At 44.7% G+C, this 25,172-nt stretch overlaps 2 protein-coding genes across 2 annotated transcripts; one reads left to right on the top strand and one right to left on the bottom strand.

The window, feature by feature from the left end:
• The first annotated feature begins 1,161 nt into the window (after positions 1-1,161).
• Positions 1,162-21,476, top strand: LOC103642963 (uncharacterized). The gene is made up of 10 exons (XM_008666116.1): positions 1,162-1,341; positions 2,613-2,676; positions 2,789-2,856; positions 3,060-3,315; positions 3,802-3,942; positions 4,046-4,152; positions 20,463-20,516; positions 20,582-20,665; positions 20,967-21,130; positions 21,332-21,476. The coding sequence occupies exons 1-10, from the start codon at positions 1,162-1,164 to the stop codon at positions 21,474-21,476; spliced, it is 1,263 nt and encodes a 420-aa protein (XP_008664338.1).
• A 614-nt stretch (positions 21,477-22,090) lies between these two features.
• Positions 22,091-24,618, bottom strand: LOC100217246 (Exostosin family protein). Its single transcript, NM_001143601.1, has 3 exons — positions 23,931-24,618; positions 23,351-23,604; positions 22,091-22,801 (listed from the first exon to the last, which is right to left on the bottom strand). Exons 1-3 carry the CDS (start codon positions 24,499-24,501, stop codon positions 22,250-22,252), a joined length of 1,377 nt encoding a protein of 458 aa, NP_001137073.1. The 5' UTR covers positions 24,502-24,618; the 3' UTR covers positions 22,091-22,249.
• Between the last annotated feature and the right edge of the window lie 554 nt (positions 24,619-25,172).

Consider the following 25,172-nt stretch of genomic DNA (forward strand, 5'->3'; position numbering starts at 1 on the left):
GAGTGGTACTCAGACCACCTAACCAACTCAGCTAGAAGCCCTTTCACGAATCATCTCTTAACATGAACTGAAGATATTTATTTTCCATCATACCTTCATGTACACCATCAAGAACATGTTTGTCATTTCTATTTGTGAAGCCAAATGCTGTTCTTTCCTGCATTTGTGGGGAATAAAGGCCCCTTTGGAACACATGAATTTTAGGGCATGTTTGGGACTACTCCACTAACTCCATTGTGGAGCAGCTTCACAAACTACAATTTTTTTCTGAAGCAGGACTGCTGTTGTTATACCTGTTTGGCTTGCAAGGTTGGGAGTGAACTAAGGTGGAGGCGAGCAGTCCCAAACGGGCCCTTACATGAATTGTACAGGATTTTCATAGGAATCAGTTCATTTTCACTGAAAAAACGCAGGAATCAGGAAAAATATCCTGCATTCTAAATGGGGCCTAATGTGCAATGTTATACACTGAGATGTGGCCGTACCACACAGGGGTATTTGGCACATGCATATTTATCAAACTGTTGTTGATTGTTAGCTTCCTTTTGGCATGGTATCTTAAGTGGACAGTGTATAGTTGCCTTCTATTTTCGTTTTAGGTTCCCTTGGAATGTAGGAAAAATCCTGTTTCCTATGATTTTCCTGTGAGAATGAATTGATTCTCATTCTTGTGAAACTCCTATGCATTTCCTGTGGCATTCCTGTGTTCCAAAGGGCATGCGTGCTAAATGCCCAGTATAGCTAATAATGAAGACCTGAAGCATTTGCCTATTTATTTTTACATAAATTCCAAAAGGCCTGCATGCTAAATGCCCAATATAGCTAATAATGAAGACCTGAAGCATTTCCCTATCTATTTTTACATATCTACTTGTTTTTAGGCCTTATATTCTTACTCATTTCATTTCAAATTAGAAGATGTTTAGGCTTTGTTAGATTCATAGCTTTTGCTATGCACTTAGATATACACTATGTCTAGATGCATAGCAAAAAACAATGTATCTAGAAAAAACCAAACGTCTTATAATTTGGAATGGAGGGAGTATTTCCTTAGTTGGCATTCTAATTCTACTGCTTTGTGTATCTGATATCAATAGTTCTTGCATACTTTCTTAACAGTGTGTGGATTTCATCACCCATTTTTTGTAAATAATTTTAACTATGCTAAAACCATCTTATGCAGACATTGCACGTATGGAGCTTCCAAAGATTTTACCGCCATCTTATAGGGGCATCAGTATCCGCTATTTTTACTATGTTAGGACCAAATTATTTGGAAGGCCGGTTGTACTGGGTAATGGCGACCAATATAAAGGTCTTGTGAATAGTGCAATTCAGCTGGTAAGTGGGGAGCTTGTTTTTCTGCTTTCAATTCTGATGGAAATTATACTTTTGAAATATGCATGATGTATGCTAAAATTATGGATTTGCTGACACGATGACTAGCATTTAGCAATTTGTATTATTATTCTATAAATATGGGGGAGGTGATGAGGGTTTGCATGTATAGACCTCATATTCCCACAAAATATGTAAATTTATATACAAGCCCAACAAGTACGACATGTTGACACCTTCAGTCTTTTATCATCAATAAGATATAATAAACGATCCGTGTCTCCATGTGGTTCTTATGCTGGCCTTAATCTTATGAACTTTTCATAAATTACCATCACAACTTAATCATTGTATTGGAAGTCACTTGATTCCAACTCAGTTCTTGTTTCTAGCATCATTCAACATTATACTAAAGGCTACTTTGGAAACTGCATTTTTCAAGAGATTTCCGTTTTCCCAAAGAAAAATGAACTAATTTCCCTTGGGAAAATGGGGTTGCCAAATTAGTCCTAAATGTGTTATTTGTCTATCCAAGTTTATATGATGCATATGTGAACGGGTCTCTAGCTGAGTTGATTAGGTGGCTCTAGTAGCACTACTCAAGTCCTAGATTCGACTCCCCGTGGGAGTGAATTTCAGGCTGAGATTAAAAGAAAAGTCACTCGTTGGTTTCCTTGATCTGCATGGGTGAACCGAGCTAGGGACGGATCCAGCGGTGGGGCGGGCGGGGCTCGAGCCCCCCTACCGCTTCGGATCCTATGGAGCCCCACTACAGCCTCCCCTAATCTAAAATATATACAATATAATGTAAAATGAACTTTTGTACTGCAGCAATTTAGTTCAGTCTCTCCTAAACTTTTTTCTAGCTCCGTCCCTGAACCGAGCTATGGTGGCCAAGCCCTTGTGTATGGGGCTGGTCGTATGGATTGGGCCTCAAAGCACGGTCAAGGCTTTAACCATAGGGGGCGGCATCCCATGTAGGGCTTGTTCGGTTACACCAATCCAGAGGGGGATTGGAGGGGTTTAAATCCCCGTCTAGTCATTTTTGACTAGGAGGGGATTTAATCCTCTCCAATCCTCCTCTGGATTGGTGTAACCGAACATGCCCGTATGAGGGGGCAGCATTCATGACTTTTCTCGACCGGGCTCCAGTTGAACTCTTCTTAGCGTAATGCCGTAGGGGCGGCCTTTCCCCACCGGCCGGATTTTTTTATGTAATGCATCTAAGTACCATTTTTCCAAAGTAACTAACCAATTGCACTTGTGTTCTGCAGGAAGCTCGAGTCAGATTGCAGATACGTGTTTCCCAGAAAAGCAGCAGCCTACTAAATGAACAAGGTTAGTCGGTATGCTAATTTAAGGTGCCTGCACGTCAATTATTATCATGTTAATGCTTCGATAATCAATTAAGCTATTTGGCTAACTACATTGACTTAATCAGATGTTTTAGGGAATCCGCCATTCTCGGTGGATCTACCAGGCATATTTTGGAGGGAAAAAGATGAAGATTCAGAATGGGTTAGTTCTATTTTCCCATGAAGGTTCTCAGATTTCATCACTATATTGCCGTACACCTTTTAACATGTCACTTTGACAAAATGTACATATGGACTGGAGTAGTTTTTCATTAAAAGGCATCTTGCATTTTGATATGGTAAATTAACTAAATCATGTCTCAAAAATACACTTTGCTGTACTTGATTGCTCTTACTCTATTGCAGAGCAAAGCAAATGATAATGCTGATCTAGAAGAAGGGTATGATAGTTCTAAAGATGAAGTTTCATCTGTTTCCTCATACAATCCTTCCAAAGCAAATCGTGAATTCTCCCTGGGGAGCTCGTTGTCAACGCAGTCTCTGTCATCACGGCTCTCCACGAGTGAACCATTTTACAATCAAGTAGAACGACCTAATTTCCCATCATACAGTCCAATTCCTGGATTGTCAGTGTCAGAGATTTCAGATGATCATGACGGAGGTAAAGAACTGAAGCTTATAGTTGGATACTTAGATTTAAGATGCTTTAGAATTTTAGTATTCAACTCATAAGGTGATGGGGGAGTACCTTGAACTTGATATCTCTATCCCTCCCTCTGTTTTGCCTTCCTGAAGATTAATGAAGTGGAATGTTTTCTCCTTATGCCTTGCTTTTACAATGTGGTTAGTGTTACCAGTTATTTTTTTCTATTAATATACAAATCTGCAAAGTTTTCATCTTAGCTTTTGTTGAGGGCTCCTTCCACAAATCTGACATGTTTTTTCGTAACAGAATAAAATGTCATGTTAGCGGTGCATCATTCTTTACTGCAAAGGTGGAAGCAGATGTATTACTATTCTAACATGTGACAATATGACTTGTATATGGTTCTTTTTCAGAAGGGGGGTAGAGGGCACAACTCTTACGCATATGTTTAAATATTATACTCACGTACATGAAAGATGTTTAACTAAATGCCACAAGCAGGTTCAGTGGCACCTCAAAGGAATCTAAACCTTTTGCTACCGGACCATCCATCGAATGGGCAAAGGGTTTCTCCAGATTTTGATCTCTCAAAAGATGATGTTGGACTCCCCCTTACGCCGAAAAATGTTGAACCAGCTGGATGTAAGCCACTAAGCCATCATTTTCCTGTTCTTTGTTTTTTATTTCACCAGTTTACTTCATTGTTATCATCAACCTTCTTTTTTTGTTCCTTCTTTACTTGCAGATGAAGGCTTTACGAGAGGAAGATCTTATAATATAAGAATTGATGACCAAGTTTTGCTTCGATTCTCACCAAAGAATTCTGACTCAACTTATTACTTTGGTGATATGGTACTCAATTTTTTTATGCGGTTCTTGCTGTTGTAAATTTAGAGAAATAAGTGACATGCTTTCTACATATTTATATATATTAAATATTTTAATTCCGAATAAAACAATCATATAACTCAGATAAATACCATATGAAATTATAGCAGCAATGAACAGTAGCAGTTTTAAGACATGTAAACATGTAAAATAGCTACACAGGTCCATTTCATAATTAAACATGGCTTGCTGATGAAGAAGACAGATTAAACAAATAAACATAATTGTTTATCTTAAACTATTGCTCTCAAAATAGCGGGTTGTTGTAATAAACAGCCCTCCAACGCTAAAAGGTGATCAGAGATCCTCGACTAACGTGACAGTCCTATCTTACCAAATAAGGGTTTTAGATCAGATGTAATAAGCCTAATAATCAAATATAAATACTGATAGAGAGGAGTTGTGTACTAAATAAATTAACAGAATTTAACACAGGTAAACAGCCTCAACAAAGAGATTTAATTAGGCACAAATAATATCAATGCTGAAAAATGATAATACACTAAAACCCAGACTGTCATGTTGTCTCACTACACCGCTATCATCATCGAGCACACAAATCCGCCCATAACAGTGCAATCACACCCAAGTATTTAATACTAGCAGATTGCACAAAATTAAACAGTAAATAAAGTGAGGCAATGAATAACTCACAGCACGTAGATTGCCTACGTGGGAAGATCAGCTCAGCGAACACGAAGTTCTGTCCCAGAAAACCAATTCCGCCGCCCACGTCCGGGCCTGCACGGCGGGAGGTTGACGGAGATACTAGAGTCGCTGCCGGGGCCGAGGGAGACGTCCACGGCACCAGCCCGAGAAGAGGAACACCGCGCAGCAGGAAGCCCAAGCACCAGGCCACGGTGGACAAAGACCAGCCAGAGTGCACGGCACCACACAGATACCCAAGCACAGTAACAGAGAGGAATACAGTACGCAACCGAGCAGCACCGTGCAATGCAGTACGCAATCTAGCAGCACCGTGCCACCTCTAAATCCAACAGAGAGGAATACAATCCTCCACAAGTGCGGCAGCCACAGCAAGCAATGGCAGCGGCAGTTGTATCAACGGGCAGGAAAAGAAAAGGTGGAGCAGCGATTCTCACAGTGCGATACCGGGAGGGAGAAAGTGCCCATTCTTTAAGGAGCCGACCTCCAGGAAGTTACGCAGGGGGTGGCGTGGATTTCGGCGGGAGCTGAACAGATCAGCCGGTGAGCGCCGCCGCCAGCCTCCCGCTTCCTTTCTCCCTCTGTCCGCTCGCTTGTTTCCTTCTGCGGTCTCTTCCTTTTGCCCTAGGAACGTGCGTCCTCTCTACCAGCCAACTGGGTGGGCTGCTCGGCCTTAGGCCTTGTAGCGGCCCAGCCTGGCTGGCCCTTTGTTTTTTTTAATAAGGTGAAAACATATAATCGGACAGCAATCCCCACCATTTTCACTCTTATTTTCTGATCAATGTCATTGAGCTCCCGTACTGTTTATATACTACTTTTCAGCAGAGGTACTTGTTAGGTTTGAACCAAAGCCTATCCCAGTGTACTCCAACCCTGCACGAGTAAGCGGAGGACTACGCCTTGATCCACAAACCCTAGTGTGAGAATCTTCGCACAAAAGGCACATAGTACTAGGCAGATTATCTGCTTCTCTTACGGGGCAGGGCGTTACGGTCATGCCCTTTAATATCTATTCATGAGCTCACTAGAGAGAAAACCCCATTCTCTCCTGGACTGCGACCCCACAGTCAGCTCATATAGGTGAAATCGTTAAGAAAATTCTGTAGGACAATTTCCCTGCTTATAGCATTAACTTCATTAAGAGCATATCGCTCAACCTGCCATACAGACAGAGCACAGCAGCTCATGAGACTCTTTATCTTTTATGCTCTTGGTTCCACAGTGCTTCGTTTCCTGGAGCCTGGATCTCGGGATCTCCGGTCACACAGGACAGTTATCCGCAGTTGAAACCGCTAACAGGGTACGAGTGAAAGGGAAATGTGCCCTTGGGCCATTTCTAAGTATTTTGGTGATTGAGTGTCAACACAAGTGCTTAAATGTGAATCAATACCCATGGATGAACAAAGTGCAAATCTAGAGCAAAGGTATGTTTCTAAGTTTTAGTACATTGGTTTTGTGTACTAATATACTTGTCTAAGTATTAGAAACAGGAAGAAGAAGAAGAAGAGAAGAAAGTTGGCTGTGTACAGCCAACATGCTGTTTCGGTCTGGGGCACCGGACTGTCCGGTGGTGCACCGGACAGTGTCCGGTGGTGCACTGGACAGTGTCCGGTGCGCCAGGCTATCTCGGCCGAAGAGGCCGCTCTCGGGAATTTGCTGACGGCGTACGGCTAAAATTCACCGGACTGTCCGGTGTGCACCGGACTGTCCGGTGAGCCAACGGTCGGCCAGGACCAACGGTCGGCCGCACGATCAGCGCAGGACACGTGGCCGAGCCAACGGTCGGAAGGGGGCACCGGACTGTCCGGTGTGCACCAGACATGTCCGGTGCGCCAACGGCTCCCGCATCTGCAACGGTCGGCTTCGCCATTTAAGGAAAGGAATCGGGCACCGGACACTGTCCGGTGTGCACCGGACTGTCCGGTGCGCCCGACGACAGAAGGCAAAGATGGCCTTCCAGATTTGTTCTCAACGGCTCCTAGCTGCCTTGGGGCTATAAAAGGGACCCCTAGGCGCATGGAGGAGAACACCAAGCAACTCTTGAGCATTCTTGATCATCCACACTCAGTCTCTGCGCATCCATTTGTGATTCTAAGTGATTCGAGCTCTGTTCTTGTGAGAAACTGTGAGATAGTCTTTGAGCTCGAATCTTGGCCGTGTGTGTGCGCGTTTCGCTGTGGATTTGTGTGTGTTGCTTCCCTCCCTTACTCCGTGCTTCTTTGTGAATCTTAAGTGTAAGGGCGAGAGACTCCAATTTGTGGAGATTCCTCGCAAGTGGGATAAAGATAAGCAAGGCAAAATACTGTGGTATTCAAGTGGGTCCTTGGACCGCTTGAGAGGGGTTGATTGCAACCCTCGTCCGTTGGGACGCCACAACGTGGAGTAGGCAAGTTTTGTACTTGGCCGAACCACGGGATAAATCACCGTGTCTCCTCTGTGTTGAATTCTCTGTGATTGTCGTATTGTGCAAGATCTTCTCTTTAGCCACTTGGCAATTATTGTGCTAACCTCTAACAAGTTTTTGTGGCTATAAGTTAAGTTTTTACAGGATCACCTATTCACCCCCCCCCCCCCTCTAGGTGCTCTCAATTGGTATCGGAGCCGTTCTCTTCACAAAGGGACTTACCGCCCGAAGAGATGGATCCTAAGGGGAAGGGAATCGTGATCAACGACAAAGAGAAGGAATCCTTCGTCAACGAGCCGAAGGACGACAAGCCTACCGACTCCGGCTCGGGGCATAGACGGAAGGAAGGGAAGAAGAAGACAAGGCGCATCAAGGAGATCATCTACTACGACGATAGTGATGAGTCTACTTCTTCCCAAAAGGATGATGACAACGACTACAAAAAGACGGTCAATTCGAACTTTTCATTTGATTATTCTCGTATTCAACATAGCTCGAATTCGCATTTGCTTTCCATTCCTCTTGGCAAACCTCCACACTTCGATGGGGAGGACTACGGATTTTGGAGTCACAAAATGCGTAGTCACTTATTCTCTCTCCATCCAAGCATATGGGAGATTGTGGAGAATGGAATGAAATTTGATAGCTCGGATAGCCCTATGCTTATAAATGAACAAATTCATAGAAATGCACAAGCTACTACTGTTCTCTTAGCGTCTTTGTGCAGGGAAGAGTACAATAAGGTGAGTGGCTTGGACAATGCCAAGCAGATATGGGACACCCTCAAGATCTCTCACGAGGGGAACGACATCACCATGCTCACCAAGATGGAGTTGGTGGAGGGCGAGCTTGGACGATTCGCCATGATAAGGGGAGAGGAGCCAACTCAAACTTACAACCGGCTCAAGACTCTTATCAACAAAATAAGGAGCTACGGAAGCACACGTTGGACGGATCACGACGTCGTCCGCCTAATGCTCAGGTCCTTTACCGTTCTTGATCCTCATCTCGTGAACAATATTCGTGAGAATCCCAGGTACACGATGATGACGCCCGAGGAAGTACTTGGAAAATTCGTGAGCGGGCGGATGATGATCAAGGAGGCAAGATACGTCGACGACGCATTGAACGGTCCACTCCATGAGCCTCAACCCATTGCTCTAAAGGCAACGAGGAGCAAGGAGTCGCTTCCTAGCAAGGTGGCGCAAGTTGAGGCGGCCGGGCTCAATGATGAAGAGATGGCTCTCATCATCAAGAGATTCAAGACGGCGCTAAAAGGTCGAAAGGGACAGCCAAGCAAGGCCAAGACCAAAGGAAAGCGATCATGCTTCAAATGCGGTAAGCTTGGTCATTTTATTGCTAACTGTCCCGAAAATGATAGTGACCAGGAGCAAGGGAAAAATGGGAAGAGAGAGAACAAGAAGGCTTACAAGAAGGCCAAAGGCGAAGCACACCTTGGAAAGGAGTGGGATTCGGATTGCTCTTCGTCCGACTCCGACGACGAAGGACTCGCCGCCACTCCCTTCAACAAATCGGCTCTCTTCCCCAATGAGCATCACACTTGCCTCATGGCAAGGGAAAAGAAGGTAATCACTCGTAATGCTAATACTTATGAGTCTTCTAGTGATGATGAATCTAGTGAGGATGAAATTGATTACTCTAGTTTATTCAAGGGATTGGATAGAACTAAGATAGCTAAGATTAATGAGTTGATCGATGCCCTAAATGAAAAGGATAGAACCTTAGAGAAACAAGAAGACCTCTTATATGAAGAACATGATAAATTTGTTAGTGCACAAAATTCACTTGCTCTAGAAGTTAAAAGAAATGGAATACTTTCTTGTGAACTTTCTACTTGTAATGAAACCATTTCTTCTTTAAAAGGTGAAATTAACGATTTAACTGCTAAACTAGAAGTAGCAAGTAACTCGTATGTTGAAAATATTACAATTTGCACTAGGTGTAAGGATTTTGATGTTAATGCCTGTAGTGAACACTTAGTTTCAATTTCAAAACTAAATGATGAAGTGGCTAGTCTTAATGCTCAACTTAAGACTAGCAAGAGTGAAGTTGATAAAATAAAATTTGCAAGGGATGCCTACACAGTGGGTAGACACCCCTCAATTAAGGATGGTCTTGGCTTCAAGAGAGAAGCCAAGAACTTAACAAGCCATAAGACTCCTATCTCCACCAAGGAGAAAGGGAAGGCTCCTATGGCTAATAGTGTTAAGAAGAATCATGCTTTCATGTACTATGATAGGAGATACTCTAGAAATGCTTTTAGAAGTAATGCTGTTTTTGATTCACATGCTTATGACTCTTATGCTATGACTGCTTCTAGTTCTCATGTTATGCATGGTAGAAATGTGTTTAGAAGAAATGTTGTTCACCAAATGCCTAGGAGAAATGTAGTTCATAATGCTCCTAGGAAAGTAGTGAATGAACCTTCCGAAATTTATTGTGCTCTAAATGCTTCCTTTGCTATTTGTAGAAAGGATAAGAAAATTGTTGCTAGAAAGTTAGGGGAAAGATGCAAGGGAGATAAAACTTGCATTTGGGTTCCTAAAAATATTTGTGCTAACCTTGTAGGACCCAACATGAGTTGGGTACCTAAGTCCCAAGCCTAAATTTGCCTTACAGGTTTATGCATCCGGGGGTTCAAGCTGGATTATTGATAGCGGATGCACAAACCATATGACGGGGGAGAAGAAGATGTTCACCTCCTACGTCAAGAATAAGGATTCCCAAGATTCAATTATATTCGGTGATGGGAATCAAGGCAAGGTAAAAGGGTTAGGTAAAATTGCGATTTCTAATGAGCATTCTATCTCTAATGTATTTTTAGTAGAGAGTCTTGGATATAATTTGCTATCTGTTAGTCAATTATGTCATATGGGGTATAACTGTCTATTTACAAATGTAGATGTGTCTGTCTTTAGAAGAAGTGATGGTTCACTAGCTTTTAAGGGTGTATTAGACGGCAAACTTTATTTAGTTGATTTTGCAAAAGAAGAGGCCGGTCTAGATGCATGCTTAATAGCTAAGACTAGCATGGGTTGGCTGTGGCATCGCCGCTTAGCACATGTGGGGATGAAGAACCTTCACAAGCTTCTAAAGGGAGAACACGTGATAGGTTTGACTAACGTGCATTTCGAAAAAGATAGACCTTGTGCAGCTTGTCAAGCAGGTAAACAAGTGGGAGGAGCGCATCACAGCAAGAACGTGATGACCACTTCAAGACCCCTGGAGCTGCTGCATATGGACCTCTTCGGACCTGTCGCCTATCTGAGCATAGGAGGGAGTAAGTATGGTTTAGTTATTGTTGATGATTTTTCCCGCTTCACTTGGGTGTTCTTTTTGCAGGATAAGTCTGAAACCCAAGTGACCCTCAAGCGCTTCCTCAGGAGAGCTCAAAATGAGTTTGAGCTCAAGGTGAAGAAGATAAGGAGCGACAACGGGTCCGAATTCAAGAACCTTCAAGTGGAGGAATTCCTTGAAGAGGAAGGGATCAAGCACGAGTTCTCCGCTCCCTACACACCACAGCAAAATGGTGTGGTAGAGAGGAAGAACAGGACGCTAATCGATATGGCGAGGACAATGCTTGGAGAATTCAAGACCCCCGAGTGTTTCTGGTCGGAAGCCGTGAACACGGCTTGCCACGCCATCAACAGGGTCTACCTCCATCGCCTCCTCAAGAAGACTTCGTATGAGCTTCTAACCGGTAACAAACCCAATGTATCTTACTTTCGTGTATTTGGGAGCAAGTGCTACATTCTAGTGAAGAAAGGTAGAAATTCTAAGTTTGCTCCCAAAGCTGTAGAAGGGTTTTTGTTAGGTTATGACTCAAATACAAAGGCGTATAGAGTCTTCAACAAATCATCGGGTTTGGTTGAAATCTCTAGCGACGTTGTATTTGATGAGACTAATGGCTCTCCAAGAGAGCAAGTTGTTGATTGTGATGATGTAGATGAAGAAGATGTTCCGACGGCCGCTATACGGACCATGGCGATTGGAGAAGTACGGCCACAGGAACAAGATGAACGAGATCAACCTTCTTCCTCAACTATGGTGCATCCCCCAACCGAAGATGACGAACAGGTACCTCAAGTGGAGGCGCTTGATCAAGGGGGAGCACAAGATGATCAAGTGATGGAGGAAGAAGCGCAACCGGCACCTCCAACCCAAGTTCGAGCGATGATTCAAAGGGATCATCCCGTCGATCAAATTCTGTGTGACATTAGCAAGGGAGTAACTACTCGATCTCGATTAGTTAATTTTTGTGAGCATTACTCCTTTGTCTCTTCTATTGAGCCTTTCAGGGTAGAGGAGGCCTTGCTAGATCCGGATTGGGTATTGGCCATGCAGGAGGAGCTCAACAACTTCAAGCGCAATGAAGTTTGGACACTGGTGCCTCGTCCGAAGCAAAATGTTGTGGGAACCAAGTGGGTGTTCCGCAACAAACAGGACGAGCACGGGGTGGTGACGAGGAACAAGGCTCGACTTGTGGCAAAAGGTTATGCCCAAGTCGCAGGTTTGGATTTTGAGGAGACTTTCGCTCCTGTAGCTAGGCTAGAGTCCATTCGTATCTTGCTAGCATATGCCGCTCACCATTCTTTCAGGTTGTACCAAATGGATGTGAAGAGCGCTTTCCTCAACGGGCCAATCAAGGAGGAAGTGTACGTGGAGCAACCCCCTGGCTTCGAGGATGAACGGTACCCCGACCACGTGTGTAAGCTCTCTAAGGCGCTCTATGGACTTAAGCAAGCCCCAAGAGCATGGTATGAATGCCTTAGAGACTTTTTAATTGCTAATGCTTTCAAGGTTGGGAAAGCCGATCCAACTCTTTTTACAAAGACATGTGATGGTGATTTGTTTGTGTGCCAAATTTATGTCGATGACATAATATTTGGTTCTACTAACCAAAAGTCTTGTGAAGAGTTTAGCAGGGTGATGACACAGAAATTCGAGATGTCGATGATGGGCGAGTTGAACTACTTCCTTGGGTTCCAAGTGAAGCAACTCAAGGACGGCACCTTCATCTCCCAAACGAAGTACACGCAAGATCTGCTAAAGCGGTTTGGGATGAAGGACGCCAAGCCCGCAAAGACTCCGATGGGGACCGACGGACACACCGACCTCAACAAAGGAGGTAAGTCCGTTGATCAAAAAGCATACCGGTCAATGATAGGTTCTTTGCTTTACTTATGTGCTAGTAGACCGGATATTATGCTTAGCGTATGCATGTGTGCTAGATTTCAATCCGAACCTAAGGAGTGTCACTTAGTGGCGTTGAAGCGAATTCTTAGATATTTGGTTGCTACGCCTTGCTTCGGGCTCTGGTATCCAAAGGGGTCTACCTTTGACTTAGTTGGATACTCAGACTCCGACTATGCTGGATGTAAGGTCGATAGGAAGAGTACATCGGGGACGTGCCAATTCTTAGGAAGGTCACTGGTGTCATGGAACTCTAAGAAACAAACATCCGTTGCCCTATCCACCGCTGAGGCCGAGTACGTTGCCGCAGGTCAGTGTTGCGCGCAACTACTTTGGATGAGGCAAACCCTTCGGGACTTTGGCTACAATCTGAGCAAAGTCCCACTCCTATGTGACAATGAGAGTGCTATCCGCATGGCGGAGAATCCTGTTGAGCACAGCCGCACAAAGCACATAGACATCCGGCATCACTTTTTGAGAGACCACCAGCAAAAGGGAGATATCGAAGTGTTTCATGTTAGCACCGAGAACCAGCTAGCCGATATCTTCACTAAGCCTCTAGATGAGAAGACCTTTTGCAGGTTGCGTAGTGAGCTAAATGTCATAGATTCGCGGAACCTGGATTGAATTGTAGCATACATGTACTTATGCTTTTGATCATGTTCCTTTTTGCATTTTGTTGCTTATTATGGTGCTCAAGTTGTACAAACACTCCCTGGACCTCACAAGTCCGTTGCAAAGTGATGCACATGTTTAGGGGGAGATGTGTTACAACTTGACCCTTTGAGACTAACCATGTGCTTGAGTTTGATAATTTAGTCTCGAAGGAGGATTGAAAGGGAAAAGGTGGACTTGGACCATGAAAGACTTCCACTGCACTCCGATGAGAGGGTAACTAATTCCAAGTTCATCTCATGAAATCTTATTGCCATTTGCTCTTAATTGAAGACTTTGGTGAGGCAATGGGGTTAAAAGGCCAAGATTGATCCCGTTTTGGTGCTTCATGCCAAAGGGGGAGAAAATAAAGGCCAAAGTGATAAATGGATCAGCTACCACTTGAGAGATTTTGAAAATAGTAGAATAGAGTTTTTGTTGTGTCAAAAGGCTTTTATTATCTCGTATGTCAAAAGTTGGCTTCTTGTGGGGAGAAGTGTTGATTATGGGAAATAGGGGCTTTTATTATCTCGTATGTCAAAAGTTGGCTTCTTGTGGGGAGAAGTGTTGATTATGGGAAATAGGGGGAATTTTTGAAATCTTTGATCAATCTCTTTTGGAATGACTCTCTTTATGCCTCAACATGTGTGTTTGACATAGAAATAGAGATTTGAGTTTGATTTGCAAAAACAAACCAAGTGGTGGCAAAGGATGATCCATATATGCCAAAATTGAATCAAAACCAATTTGAGTTTTTATTTGAAGTGATTTTGCACTTGTTCTAGTTGCTTTATGTTGTGTTGGCATAAATCACCAAAAAGGGGGAGATTGAAAGGGAAATGTGCCCTTGGGCCATTTCTAAGTATTTTGGTGATTGAGTGTCAACACAAGTGCTTAAATGTGAATCAATACCCATGGATGAACAAAGTGCAAATCTAGAGCAAAGGTATGTTTCTAAGTTTTAGTACATTGGTTTTGTGTACTAATATACTTGTCTAAGTATTAGAAACAGGAAGAAGAAGAAGAGAAGAAAGTTGGCTGTGTACAGCCAACAGGCTGTTTCGGTCTGGGGCACCGGACTGTCCGGTGGTGCACCGGACAGTGTCCGGTGCGCCAGGCTATCTCGGCCGAAGAGGCCGCTCTCGGGAATTTGCTGACGGCGTACGGCTAAAATTCACCGGACTGTCCGGTGTGCACCGGACTGTCCGGTGAGCCAACGGTCGGCCAGGACCAACGGTCGGCCGCGCGATCAGCGCAGGACACATGGCCGAGCCAACGGTCGGAAGGGGGCACCGGACTGTCCGGTGTGCACCGGACATGTCCGGTGCGCCAACGGCTCCCGCATCTGCAACGGTCGGCTTCGCCATTTAAGGAAAGGAATCGGGCACCGGACACTGTCCGGTGTGCACCGGACTGTCCGGTGCGCCCGACGACAGAAGGCAAAGATGGCCTTCCAGATTTGTTCTCAACGGCTCCTAGCTGCCTTGGGGCTATAAAAGGGACCCCTAGGCGCATGGAGGAGAACACCAAGCAACTCTTGAGCATTCTTGATCATCCACACTCAGTCTTTGCGCATCCATTTGTGATTCTAAGTGATTCGAGCTCTGTTCTTGTGAGAAACTGTGAGATAGTCTTTGAGCTCGAATCTTGGCCGTGTGTGTGCGCGTTTCGCTGTGGATTTGTGTGTGTTGCTTCCCTCCCTTACTCCGTGCTTCTTTGTGAATCTTAAGTGTAAGGGCGAGAGACTCCAATTTGTGGAGATTCCTCGCAAGTGGGATAAAGATAAGCAAGGCAAAATACTGTGGTATTCAAGTGGGTCCTTGGACCGCTTGAGAGGGGTTGATTGCAACCCTCGTCCGTTGGGACGCCACAACGTGGAGTAGGCAAGTTTTGTACTTGGCCGAACCACGGGATAAATCACCGTGTCTCCTCTGTGTTGAATTCTCTGTGATTGTCGTATTGTGCAAGATCTTCTCTTTAGCCACTTGGCAATTATTGTGCTAACCTCTAACAAGTTTTTGTGGCTATAAGTTAAGTTTTTACAGGATCACCTATTCACCCCCCCTCTAGGTGCTCTCAACGAGTCCCATTCCCATGCACGCTGCTTGGATTGGCTTTTGAGCCAGCCCTTTGGTGAAAGGATCAGCAAGGTTCCTTTCAGACTTGATGTAATCTACGGTTATTACACCCGTCTCTCTAGCATGCCGACATGAATCAAGTCGTCTTCTGATATGCCTCGAGGATTTTTGGTTTTCCTTTCTACTGTTCACTTTTAGCAACACAGAAGTGTTGTCACAGTATACTAGGACAGCCGGTATCGGCTTTGCTAGCATTGGAAGGTCTGACAACAGGTCTCTCAACCATTCAGCCTCCAATGCTGCTGAATCAAGTGCAACTAATTCAGCCTCCTTGGTGGAACGTGTCGACACTGATTGTTTAGACGATCTCCATGACACGGCCCCACCAGCTAAAGTGAACACATAACCACTTGTAGACTTCATTTGATCCGAGTCAGAGATCCAGTTTGCATCACTGAATCCTTCAAGTACTGACGGAAAACCGGTATATTTAATACCAAGATTCATCGCTCCCTTCAAATACCGAAGCACTCTGTACAAGGCTACCCAGTGTCTATCTCCTGGACTGGCCGAATAACGAGCCAGTCTGCATACTGCATATGAGATATCTGGTCTAGTTGCACTGCTCAGGTACATGAGAGATCCGATGATCTGCGAATATAGTAGCTGGTTCACAGGCTCGCCTTCATATTTACTGAGCGTGTAGGATGGATCATAGGGCGTGGTGACTGGTTTACAGTCCATATGTCCAAAGCGAGTCAGGACCTTTTCCACATAATGGGATTGTGACAAAGTAATCCCATCCTCACCCTTTATTAGCTTGATGTTCAATATTACATCAGCTTCACCCAAGTCCTTCATATCAAAGTTCTTGGAGAGGAATATTTTTGTCTCCATGATAGCCTCCAAATCGGTCCCAAATATCAATATGTCATCAACGTATAAACACATGATGACACCTTTGCCCCCAGAAAAGCGATAATACACACACTTGTCGGCTTCGTTTACACAAAACCCGACAGTGGTCAGAGTATTATTAAACTTCTCATGCCATTGTCTGGGAGCTTGCTTAAGACCGTATAAGGATTTAATCAAGCGACACACTTTGCTCTCTTGACCTTTAACCACAAATCCTTCTGGTTGCTGCATATAAATTTCCTCTTCCAGCTCTCCATTTAGGAATGCTGTCTTTACGTCCATTTGATGGACAAGAAGTTTATAAGCAGCTGCCAGTGCTAAAAGCACACGAATTGTGGGCAATCGAGCCACCGGAGAATAAGTATCAAAATAATCCTCCTCTTTCTTTTGAGTAAAACCCTTAGCCACAAGACGGGCCTTGTACTTTTCAATAGTACCATCAGGTCTCCTCTTCCTCCTAAAGATCCATTTACAGCCCACAGGCTTGCAACCAGCTGGGAGATCAGTTATCTCCCAAGTTCCGTTCGAGATGATTGAATCCATCTCGCTACGGACAGCCTCCCTCCAGTACTCTGCATCCGGAGATGTATATGCCTCTGTGAGGGAGCGTGGTTCTTCATCCACTAGATAAATAATATAATCATCACCCAGAGACTTTTCAGTCCTTTGTCTCTTACTCCTCCTTAACTCCAAATCTGGAGTCTGGTCATGGACACTCGAGGGCAGAGAATATGTCCAAGATGGACCATCTGGGGCTACTACTTCCTTATCCCGCATAGGGAAGATGCTCTCAAAGAATGTCACATCCTGAGACTCCATTATTACATTTACAGCGATTTCGCTTGTCTCGGAATGGACCACTAGAAATCTATAAGCTGCACTGTTATGTGCATAACCCAAGAAGACACAATCTACGGTCTTAGGGCCTAGCTTTCTCTTCTTCGGCAACGGGACATTCACCTTTGCAAGGCAACCCCAAGTCCGAAGATGCGAAAGATCTGGCTTCCTTCCTTTAAATCCTTCATAGGGTGTGGCCTCACGGTTGCGAGGCGGCACCCTGTTCAGGACATAGCATACTGTGAGTACTGCCTCGCCCCACCATATGTCAGGCATCCCCGAACTTTGCAACAAAGCATTAGCTAGGTCACACACCGTTCGGTTCTTCCTTTCAGCTACCCCATTTGACTGAGGTGAATATGGAGCAGTGGTTTCATGAATGATTCCACACTCTTTGCAGTACTCATCAAAAAGGTTGGAAAGGTATTCACCTCCTCTATCAGACCGTAGCCTTTTAATTTTCTTGTCTAACTGGTTTTCAACTTCAGTCTTATAGATCTTAAAGTGTTCTAGTGCCTCATCTTTAGTTCTGAGTAAGTAAATATAACAGAACCTGGTAGCATCATCTATCAAGGTAAGAAAGTATCTTTTACCGCCTTTTGTGATTATACCATTCATCTCACAGATATCTGAGTGAATTAGTTCTAAAGGAGTGGTACTTCTGCCTTCAACCGTATGAAACGGTTTTCTAGGCTGCTTAGCTTGCACACAAATACCACATTTTACACCTTTAACATGTTTATATTCAGGAATTAAAGACATGTCACTTAATCTCTTAATGGCCTCAAAATTCACATGACACAAACGGGAATGCCATATATTATTAATGGAATCGTTATTACAGACCACATTAACATGGTAAGAAGAATGATTGTTCAAAACAGAAAGACGGAACAAACCGCCTGACTCATATGACTTTCCAACAAAAGTACCAAACTTAGACAGGACCACTTTATTAGACTCAAACACTAATTTGAGACCCTGTCGACATAGCAGCGACACTGAAATGAGGTTCCGGCTCATCGAGGGCACATAGAGTACGTCCTTCAGCACGAGCGTCTTTCCTGAAGTTAACTTCAGGTAGACCTGTCCAGTACCTCGAACTGCTGCCGGAACACCATTTCCCATCAAGACTGGTGCGCTGTTGAATCCCCTGGGGTGGAGTTAACCACCACGTTCCCTTCTTTGCGCTGAGGTGGAGGACCTTTTCCCTTCCTAAGTTTGCATCTCCGAGCTGTATGCCCGGAGACACCACAAACGTAGCAGATAAAGTCCTCCTTTTTCTTCTTCATCTTTTTGGACTTAGGTTGGTTCATATTCTTCTGTGGAGAGTTCTTCTTCTTCTTCTGGAATTTTCTATCTCCACCCTTCTCAACAACGTGAGCCTGGAGTTGCTGAGATGGCTTGTTACTGGACCTTGCACGCTCTTCCACATTAATCGCAGCTGACAACTCAGTGAGAGTCATTTGCTTCTTCATGTGGCGGCGTGAAGTCACAAAGTCTCGCCAAGAAGGCGGGAGCTTTGCCAGTATTGCATTCACCTGAAAACTGTCTGGTAGGACGCAGCCATATTGGACCAAGTCCCTAACAAGGAGTTGAATCTCCTGTAGCTGCTCCATAACAGACCTTCCCTCAACCATTTTATAGTTAAGGTAGTTTTCCGTTGTGAATGACTCATTGCCATTGTCAACTTCAGAGAACTCGTTCTCAAGTTCAGTCCATAGACCCTTAGCGGAGGTAAAACCAGAGTACACGTCAAATAAGCGGTTCGACAAGACATTCAGCAGACGAGACAAGCATGCCTCATTGGCTTCATCCCACTTGGCCTTCTCCGCTAGTGCGGCGGCTTTCGCTGCATCATCAGAATCATCTGATGCAGCCTGGGGAACAGCCGACGTCACTACCCAAAATAATTTTAGGTCAGTGAGCCACATGCGAGTCTTAATCTGCCAGCGTTTAAAGCTTGCGCCGTCGAACGCTTCAGGCTTAATGACATCAGAACTGGAGGCCATAATAGGAATTGGTTTTCTGGATTGTTGTAAATTTAGAGAAATAAGTGACATGCTTTCTACATATTTATATATATTAAATATTTTAATTCCGAATAAAACAATCATATAACTCAGATAAATACCATATGAAATTATAGCAGCAATGAACAGTAGCAGTTTTAAGACATGTAAACATGTAAAATAGCTACACAGGTCCATTTCATAATTAAACATGGCTTGCTGATGAAGAAGGCAGATTAAACAAATAAACATAATTGTTTATCTTAAACTATTGCTCTCAAAATAGCGGGTTGCTATAATAAACAGCCCTCCAACGCTAAAAGGTGATCAGAGATCCTCGACTAACGTGACAGTCCTATCTTACCAAATAAGGGTTTTAGATCAGATGTAATAAGCCTAATAATCAAATATAAATACTGATAGAGAGGAGTTGTGTACTAAATAAATTAACAGAATTTAACACAGGTAAACAGCCTCAACAAAGAGATTTAATTAGGCACAAATAATATCAATGCTGAAAAATGATAATACACTAAAACCCAGACTGTCACGTTGTCTCACTACACCGCTATCATCATCGAGCACACAAATCCGCCCATAACAGTGCAATCACACCCAAGTATTTAATACTAGCAGATTGCACAAAATTAAACAGTAAATAAAGTGAGGCAATGAATAACTCACAACACGTAGATTGCCTACGTGGGAAGATCAGCTCAGCGAACACGAAGTTCTGTCCCAGAAAACCAATTCCGCCGCCCACGTCCGGGCCTGCACGGCGGGAGGTTGACGGAGATACTAGAGTCGCTGCCGGAGCCGAGGGAGACGTCCACGGCACCAGACCGAGAAGAGGAACACCGCGCAGCAGGAAGCCCAAGCACCAGGCCACGGTGGACAAAGACCAGCCAGAGTGCACGGCACCACACAGATACCCAAGCACAGTAACAGAGAGGAATACAGTACGCAACTGAGCAGCACCGTGCAATGCAGTACGCAATCTAGCAGCACCGTGCCACCTCTAAATCCAACAGAGAGGAATACAATCCTCCACAAGTGCGGCAGCCACAGCAAGCAATGGCAGCGGCAGTTGTATCAACGGGCAGGAAAAGAAAAGGTGGAGCAGCGATTCTCACAGTGCGATACCGGGAGGGAGAAAGTGCCCATTCTTTAAGGAGCCGACCTCCAGGAAGTTACGCAGGGGGTGGCGTGGATTTCGGCGGGAGCTGAACAGATCAGCCGGTGAGCGCCGCCGCCAGCCTCCCGCTTCCTTTCTCCCTCTGTCCGCTCGCTTGTTTCCTTCTGCGGTCTCTTCCTTTTGCCCTAGGAACGTGCGTCCTCTCTACCAGCCAACTGGGTGGGCTGCTCGGCCTTAGGCCTTGTAGCGGCCCAGCCTGGCTGGCCCTTTGTTTTTTTTAATAAGGTGAAAACATATAATCGGACAGCACTTGCTGCGTTTCGTTAGAATTGGTTACCTCAGTTCTTTCATTGCAGATTGGTGGAGCACTTACCTTCTTTCATGGAACTGGAAATCGGAGGTGTCTCGAGGTAAAAGGTTAAGCTTGTGAATTTCTGTGAAATGGAATTTCAAATTTATAGTTGGTAATGTGCAGGTATCTATAACCCTGGAAACATCAGAAACAATTAATCCCCGTGCATTACATCCTTCGAGAAGGGGCTCACCGACGGTAACCAAGGTATCTTTTCATGCATTTAGGATTTAATTTAAGTTTGAACTAAATCCTAACAATCTGGATCCTTTCCTACACAAACTAGCCCTTAGTGTTGTGAAGTATTATGATAACATTTTCTCCCATCAAGGCAATCATTTACCACTTGGCTTGAGTAATTATTCAGCTTGAATTTCTTTATCATTGTTAACATCCCAGCAATTTCAGATGCCATGCTCTAGTTCCTATGAAACAACCGTAATTTTTATGTCAATCTTTTTACTGGTTGTAATGGTTCACCCTTCTTCCTTTTCGACTTCATGTGCAGCTACACAGTGAACACCATGAGGTTGTTTCAGATCTTCACCACACAAGCTTTCTATTTTCCATCCCCATTGATGGCCCTATGTCATTTTCTACCTCAAAGGTCACTGTACAGTGGTCTCTTCGATTTGAGTTCTTCACAACTCCTGAAGGAACAGACCCAGCTAGGTATGCCACAGTGTTAACCATTTTGTGTGCTGGGAGTCTGGGACAATCTCTTGCCTTTCATGTCTTTGCTATTATTTTGCAATTTGCATGAATATTTATTATAGGAGTTTGTAACTACTATCATAACTAGTTTTGTAAGAACTATTTTACTTGTTTGACTTGAGCGATCTTATTGTGCATCATCTGGCTTCTCTTTTCCAGGTATGAACACCCACTCCTTGTTGAGAAAAGAGAGAAGGGTGAATGGGTCCTCCCTGTAACTGTTTACGCACCTCCACTGCACAGACGAGCTACTCGTGGGAGGAATGATAGATCTGGCTTACCTGGAAACATCCTCGACTCTTGAAGTGCACTGTTAATGGTGCCCTAATTAAGGTTTCGAGTGGGTTTGCTTTGATTAGCCTGATGATTACCCTAAACATGACAGGTGCTATTCTAGTCGATCTTGGAATCCTAGTGATCTTAAATGAGAGATACTACAAGGCACACCAGCCTGAGTGCATATCTAGCCAAGATTCACATTTTATCAATGTGCAGCCAATTGTTACCCAGTAAGATCTGGTGAAAAATGGGGTCCCGTTATCTTAGAATTTCTAAATATACAAATTTTGTTATGCATATATCTGAAAAAGATAAAACGACGAACTACAAATTATTATAATTTAGAATAGAGGAAGTACAAACTAATATTGTTTAGGAAAGAATTCGATGGTATTCAGTATTCACAATATAATCCCTTCCATTTGCACAACACGGCATATATTTGTTCAGCAGCAGTCTATGTTCTTTATCAATTCTTATTGATGTAAAGAAACAAATTATATTCCAGTCTTTTCAATCCAAGTGGGTTTTTTCCCGTATGAATCATCATTGCCGAACAAGCAAATAAATCATCATTGCCCAACATGCAAATCCACTCCAATGACACAACAACGTGCAAAACCACTACTAAAGGGGTTTACAAAAATTGGGTTAAAAACATAAGCCATTCCTTTACATGATCATATTTGCAACTACCAACAAAAAACAAGAAAGGAATTAGCTTGGAGTAATTGCTCATTATAAGCCATTCCCATGGTGCCATGGTGGTACCAGCGTTCCGCAGCAGCTATGGTAAGTTCATGTACAATGACACCGGAGCGGGATTGACACGCCATCAGGCTTCCGCTTGTCCCTGATGATTGCCTCCTGAATCATTGGCAGTTTCTGCTGAATCTTCTTCCATATGTGACTCACAGCACCATCAATGGAGGTAGAGCCTCTGCTGCTGGAGTAGCTGGTGTCATACTCAAAGATAGGTTGGACACGAGCCAGGTTTCTTCGAAACTCGTCCTTCTGCTGCTTGGAAATATTCCTCAAGTAGCTTGTTAGCCATTTCGGTCTCATAGCGTTACTAACTGACACGAAAATGGAGATTTCTGTGTAGTCTATTATCCCTTCGAAAGGGAGCTCAACCTCATCACTAACGATGACTGGTATGCACAGACTGGCAATAGCATCAAAGAGGCGACATGAGGTTGGGGTGTCACCGGCTGGGTGCAAGCAAAATTCCGATGTCCGCAACCCTTTTATTGATTGTTCACGTCCGGTGGCATTCGGGAAGCCTTCTTCCATGATAACGTCAGGCTCATTACCCAGCAAATCCCATAATTTCTCTCGTACTAAACCACCCTGAAAGAAGATATTGTATATTCAAAAGCATGAAGCCTGTGCTAAAGTTAGAAATATCACCCAAATTTAGAAACAACGATGTTTAATGTAACTTAGCCTGACTGCTTAACCATGCATTGTCTATTTTGTCATATACGGGTCAATAGCAAACTATAAGTTAGAAAGCAGCTACATAGAGCTCGTTTCTGAATATCATTATCTAGCACAGCAAACTATAAGGTCATCAGGATCGAGAATTGTTGTTGGAAGCATGTTGCTCAAAATGATAGCTAGCAAAAGCTTTGAAGAAAAAAAATTATAAGTACCATCGTTTGTTTGTTCATCTCACTTTTAGTAGCTCAAGTTCAGATATTTAAAAGCCGGTAAACATAAATACGGTGTAAGTTTATATTTTCCATAGCAACAAAATACCCATATGTACTGGTTGTGATATTTTTCATGGCTTGTGAATTGCTTGGGAAGAGTTATGTGAAACTTATTAGAGTACGGATTACTGATAAAGGATAACAAACAGTCCAAGTGCTGAATAGAGTGATAAAAAGCACTGACCCGATGCCTATGCTTCGCCCCCTTGAAGTAGAGAAGTGTGCGACGATCTTTATTCTCTGATAAGAGCAGTGTCGGAAGCAAATGCGTGTAAGGCACAATAACATCCTTAAGCAATGACACTTGAGTGTGCTGTATCACCCGAGACGAGTTTTTGCTTGAAGACTTTGAATCAACTTTATACCATCCTCCAAAATCAACCACCAAAAGGATTGCAGGAGCAATCTCAGCACGGACATGCCACATAGCCACAGGGTCTGTCAAAGAATGCTTCAGTATTTAACATAACCTGAGCACGCAAAAGAACAATAAGCTGGTACGCAGATAAATCTTCAGCAACACATAAACAGAACACATCACACTAAAACATATTTGGATTTTTGCAGGAAAACCTCAGTCAACCATGGTAACAGTTGCATTAACATAACTATTAAGATTTGCATGTATACACATGCATGGCCAGTTATAGTCACAAGTACACAATATATAACTGATGCCGAGAAAGCATATAGGATTATCGGACACCTTCACAAGCTTGCACTCCAAGGATCAAAATTGTTGATAACATCTGGATACCTCATACCTGTCAGGACGAAGATGTGATCCCGGCCGCTGGACCTCCGCCACGCGGGGTGGGAGGTGACGCGGTCGACAACCTCCCGCTGCCGCCGGTAGTCTTCGTTGCCGTCCTTCTTGCGGAAGGCGCCCTTGGTTCCCCACCCGAGCTCCATCTCCGCAGACAGCGTCGCGAAGAAGGGAACAAAGACGACATCGGCTTCCCTCCAGTCCGCGACGACCCTCACGGCGGCCGGCGCCGTCGCCGCGGCGCGGAGGGAGGCGAGGAGCCAGTACTCGGCGCTGTACTGCTTGATGAGGGGGTTCTCGGGGTATGGCGGGTGGTCGTGCGGGGGCGGGTGGTCAGGGTCGGACGAGGCCTGGATGCGGGAGTCCGCTGCGCGGAGGGACCAGTAGCGGTCGAGCAGGCCGTAGTTGAACGCGCGGGGGAGGTCCGCGACGTAGACCCTGAGACGGCGGTCGGGTTCGAAGGCTTGCCGCGAACTGAGGACAGGCGGGGTGGTAGGCCGGAAGAGGAAGAAGGAGATGGAGAGTAGGAGGAGGAGGACGGGGACGACCAGGATGGGGAGCCGCTTCATGGCCGACGCCGGTCAGATCTGGGTGACCGGAGGTGGTGGACGCACATCCGGCATCGTCTGCTCCATTTCCTCGCGGCGCCTCGAACCTCTGCCAAAGTGGACCAATTTTCTTTTTCCTGCTATTCTTCTCAGCGCATGTAGGCCATGTTATTGTTATTTGGGTGTCACCTTTGCCAGCAGCCCAAATGCCAGGCCCATCCTCAATTGCCATGGCCCATGGACTCAGAAGTCGCGCGTCGCGCCAGTGGAGGTGCCGCCGTGGCAGCGCCATCCTGCTCGGACCGCTCAAGGCGGCAGCGGCGCGGCTCCGTCACCTGGCCGTAGGCACGTCAAGCCACGTACTGTTGCGCGCCGTCGTCGTCTTCCCATGCAACGACTGCTGCGCGACGGGTTCGTAGCAAGCACAAAGAGCAGCGCCTGTGACTAGGGAGCACGAAGGAGACGCGACATGGAAGCCACCGCAGTTCTCCTCCTCCCAGTCGTCCCTTGCGCGGCGGTACTACTACTGTTACTCTTCTCCTAGAAGCCGTCCAGAGCCGCCAAAGGCAGACGCCACCCGCTGCCTCCGTCCCCGCCGACCTGTTAGATAACTCTGGCTAGTCCCTGTCGTTTGAGTTTCAGTCTGAGTCAAGTTAGTCAGTTAGCTATTGTTCAGTTAGGCGTCATTCAGT

The sequence above is a fragment of the Zea mays genome, chromosome 10 (assembly GCF_902167145.1).
Source record: "Zea mays cultivar B73 chromosome 10, Zm-B73-REFERENCE-NAM-5.0, whole genome shotgun sequence".
Lineage (NCBI taxonomy): Eukaryota > Viridiplantae > Streptophyta > Magnoliopsida > Poales > Poaceae > Zea > Zea mays.